General features: G+C 43.5%; 1 protein-coding gene across 1 annotated transcript; it reads right to left on the bottom strand.

Moving 5' to 3' along the window:
* Positions 1 to 487: 487 nt before the first annotated feature.
* LOC145805775 (uncharacterized) lies at positions 488 to 2749 on the bottom strand. Its single transcript, XM_082900983.1, has 3 exons — positions 1535 to 2749; positions 1201 to 1348; positions 488 to 549 (listed from the first exon to the last, which is right to left on the bottom strand). Exons 1-3 carry the CDS (start codon positions 2747 to 2749, stop codon positions 488 to 490), a joined length of 1425 nt encoding a protein of 474 aa, XP_082757109.1.
* Positions 2750 to 3289: the final 540 nt, after the last annotated feature.

Raw genomic sequence — 3289 nt, 5'->3', positions numbered from 1 at the left:
ACTCAAGCCATCTTCTTTGCCTCAAATTTAGTTCCTTCTGTGTGAAAATATACTTCAAACTCTTATGATCAGTGTAAATCTCACATGACTCTCCATACAAATAATGTCGCCAGATCTTAAGAGCAAAAATCACTGCTGCTAACTCTAAGTCGTGCGTAGGATAGTTTTTCTCATGTATTTTCAACTGTCGTGACGCATAAGCAATCACCTTCCCATGCTGCATGAGCACACATCCTAAACCCTGTCGTGAAGCATCACTATAAATCACAAAACCACCTCCATCTGTAGGTAAGGCAAGGATTGGAGCTGATGTCAATCTCTGTTTAAACTCTTGGAAACTACGCTCACAATCATCATTCCACTCAAACTTTACCCCTTTCCTGGTGAGATTGGTAAGTGGCAAAGCAATACGGGATAATCCTTCCACAAACCGTCTGTAATACCCAGCAAGCCCTAGAAAGCTACGTACCTCCGTCACAGAAGTAGGTCATGGCCAATCAACAATTGCTGTCACCTTCGTGCTATCCACAGATACCCCATCTTTACTCACTACATGACCCAAAAAGGATACACTACTCAACCAGAATTCACACTTCTTAAATTTTGCATACAATCTCTTCTCCCTAAGGATCTGCAGTACTACCCTCAAATGCTGCTCATGCTCCTCCTTACTTCTCGAATAAATTAGGATGTCATCAATAAATACTACCACAAATTTATCCAGTTGGGGCTTAAATACTCTGTTCATTAAATCCATAAATGCGGCTGGTGCATTTGTGAGACCAAAAGGCATCACCAAGAACTCATAATGCCCGTAACGGGTTCTAAAAGCAGTCTTAGGAACATCCTCATCCCTTACCTTCAACTGGTGATAGCCTGACCTCAAGTCAATTTTAGAGAATACTTGAGCTCCCTGCAACTGGTCAAATAGATCATCAATGCGTGGCAAAGGATACCTATTCTTCACTGTGACTTTGTTCAGTTCTCTATAATCAATACATAATCTCATAGACCCATCCTTCTTCTTCACAAACAACACAGGTGCTCCCCAAGGTGAAACACTAGGCCTAATAAAACCTCTGTCTAACAACTCTTGTAACTGAGTTTGTAACTCCCTCAACTCCAACGGTGCCATTCTATAGGGTGCTTTAGAGATAGGTGTTGTATTAGGGATCAAGTCAATGGAAAATTCAGCCTCACGGTCTGGAGGAAGACCAGGTAGATCCTCTGGAAAAACATCAACAAATTCCCTCACTACAGGCAACTCCTCTAACCTCTGCTCTGGTTGTTCAGTACTCACCACACAAGCTAAATAACCACGACACCCTTTTCTCAACATTCGGTTAGCCTGAAGGGAAGAAACAAAACAAATAGAAGACCCTTTTCCATCTCCCTGAAAGAAAAACTCATGTTGCCCTGGCATAGCAAAAACTACCCTCTTTCTAAAACAATCAATAGAGGCATGATGCTTCGTTAACCAATCCATCCCCAAAATCACGTCAAAATCCTTCATCTCTAAAGAAATCAAATCCACTGGAAAATTTCTACCATCCATCTCTATCTCACAAGATCTACAAATATCTCCTAACACTACTGTTTCTCCTAATGAAGTAGACACAGCAATAGCTACATCCAAAGGCTCACAAGGAATAGACAAATGACGTAGAAACTTAGGTGCAGCAAAAGAATGTGTAGATCCTGAATCAACTAAAACTCTGGCAGGTACAGATGATATAAGGAGTGTACCTTGCACCACAGATGGAGCAGCCTCAGCCTCCTCTCTAGTGAGAGCGTAAACACGTCCTTGGGTAGCTGCTAACTTCTTATCCTGAGCCCCATTCCCGGATGTCTGCCCTTGGGTAGTCCCACTTTTGCCATTATTCTGCTTCTGGTTAAACCCACCGCTATAAAAAGTTCGTCTCTGCCCTTGCCCTTGAAATGACTGTGCTACTGACTGACCTCCCAGTCCCTTAGACCTACATTGTGCAGAGAGATGACCAAGCTTGCCACACTTAAAGCATGTTCGAGCTGTGCCATCACAATTATACCCAACAGAATGTGACCTACCACATCTATCACAATTCCTCCGATTCTGCTGCCTCATGCCATTGCTGACCTGACCTTGGGTGTAAGGCTTCTTGCTAGGATTACTACCACCACCACGATGCTCTACTTGTCTCTCCTCTCTAAGTCTCTTGTTTTGTGGTTCCTTAGCCCTTTGTTCCTCAGCTCTCTTTTCCTCTTCTACTCCCCTTTCAGCTAGTAATGCCTTGCTTACCAATGCAGAATATGTCTTCATCTCCAAAATAGCTACTTTTGCATAGATCTCTGACCGCAAGCCATTCTCAAACAACATCACTCTATCTTCCTCTATGGCCACCTGATGTGGGGCATACCTCGACAACTCCGCAAACTTGGCTTCATACTGAGCCACTGACATGTCATTTTGCTTCAAATTGAGAAAATCCACTTGCTTCTGCCTTCGCACCGCTTCAGGGAAGTATTTCTCATTAAACAATTCTAGAAACTTGCTCCACACTAGCTCTGTTTCTCTACCCTCATATTGACGCTTCACCATGCGCCACCAATGCTCTGCTTGACCCTTGAACCTAAAAGCTGCGAAGGCCACCTTCTGGTCTCCTGAACAACCTACAACATCAAATATTTTCTCCATCTCTAATACCCATGCCTCTACCTCCGTAGGGTCCACTGTTCCGTGAAATTCTGGAGGTTTTGCCTTCATAAACATCTCAAATAAGGAACCTCTATCCAAAGTTAAAGTTGGGTGAACTGCTGGTTGTGTGGCTACATGACTGTTCAGTAATCCCAACAATGACTGTAAAACCTGTGCGGCTGGTGCAGCAGGAACAACTCCTGGTGCTTCCGGGACGACTGGAGCAACAGGTGGTGCGGTAGGGGGCATAGAAACAGGGGGAACTCTACGATTAGCAGCTGGTTGTTCAGTTCCAAGAGCATTGACACTTCTTCTCTTAGGTGCCATCTCTTAACCTTCAAAACGAAATTAAGAAAAGTTCAACACAAGCTTAAACAAAACTAACTTAACTAAACACTACTAAGGACTATAGGGACTCGGACCTCGTCTAAATGATGAAATGCAAGATATGTAACTCGATAAACCATAGCTCTGATACCACAATTGTCACACCCCAAATCCGGGCATGACCGGCCGTGGCCCACAGGGACTTAGCCCAAGGCACACGTAAGCCTAAACACGAATCCAATCATATTGAACAACTGAACAATAGTCCAATAATAAATAACCAAAACT

This window comes from Camellia sinensis, chromosome 13 (assembly GCF_055761805.1).
Source record: "Camellia sinensis isolate YWXY chromosome 13, ASM5576180v1, whole genome shotgun sequence".
NCBI lineage: Eukaryota > Viridiplantae > Streptophyta > Magnoliopsida > Ericales > Theaceae > Camellia > Camellia sinensis.
This window is presented reverse-complemented; position numbering and strand designations above follow the sequence as displayed.

Bases quoted from the DNA above. Each gene is read 5' to 3' on its own strand.
- LOC145805775 (XM_082900983.1), bottom strand. From the start codon at position 2,749: ATGTTTATGAAGGCAAAACCTCCAGAATTTCACGGAACAGTGGACCCT. The intron at 1,349-1,534 runs GTGGATTTGATT...TCTTCCCTTCAG, and splicing joins TGGATGGTAGAAATTTTCCA to GCTAACCGAATGTTGAGAAA. The intron at 550-1,200 runs GTGAGGCTGAAT...TGGGTCATGTAG, and splicing joins ACCTGGTCTTCCTCCAGACC to TGAGTAAAGATGGGGTATCT.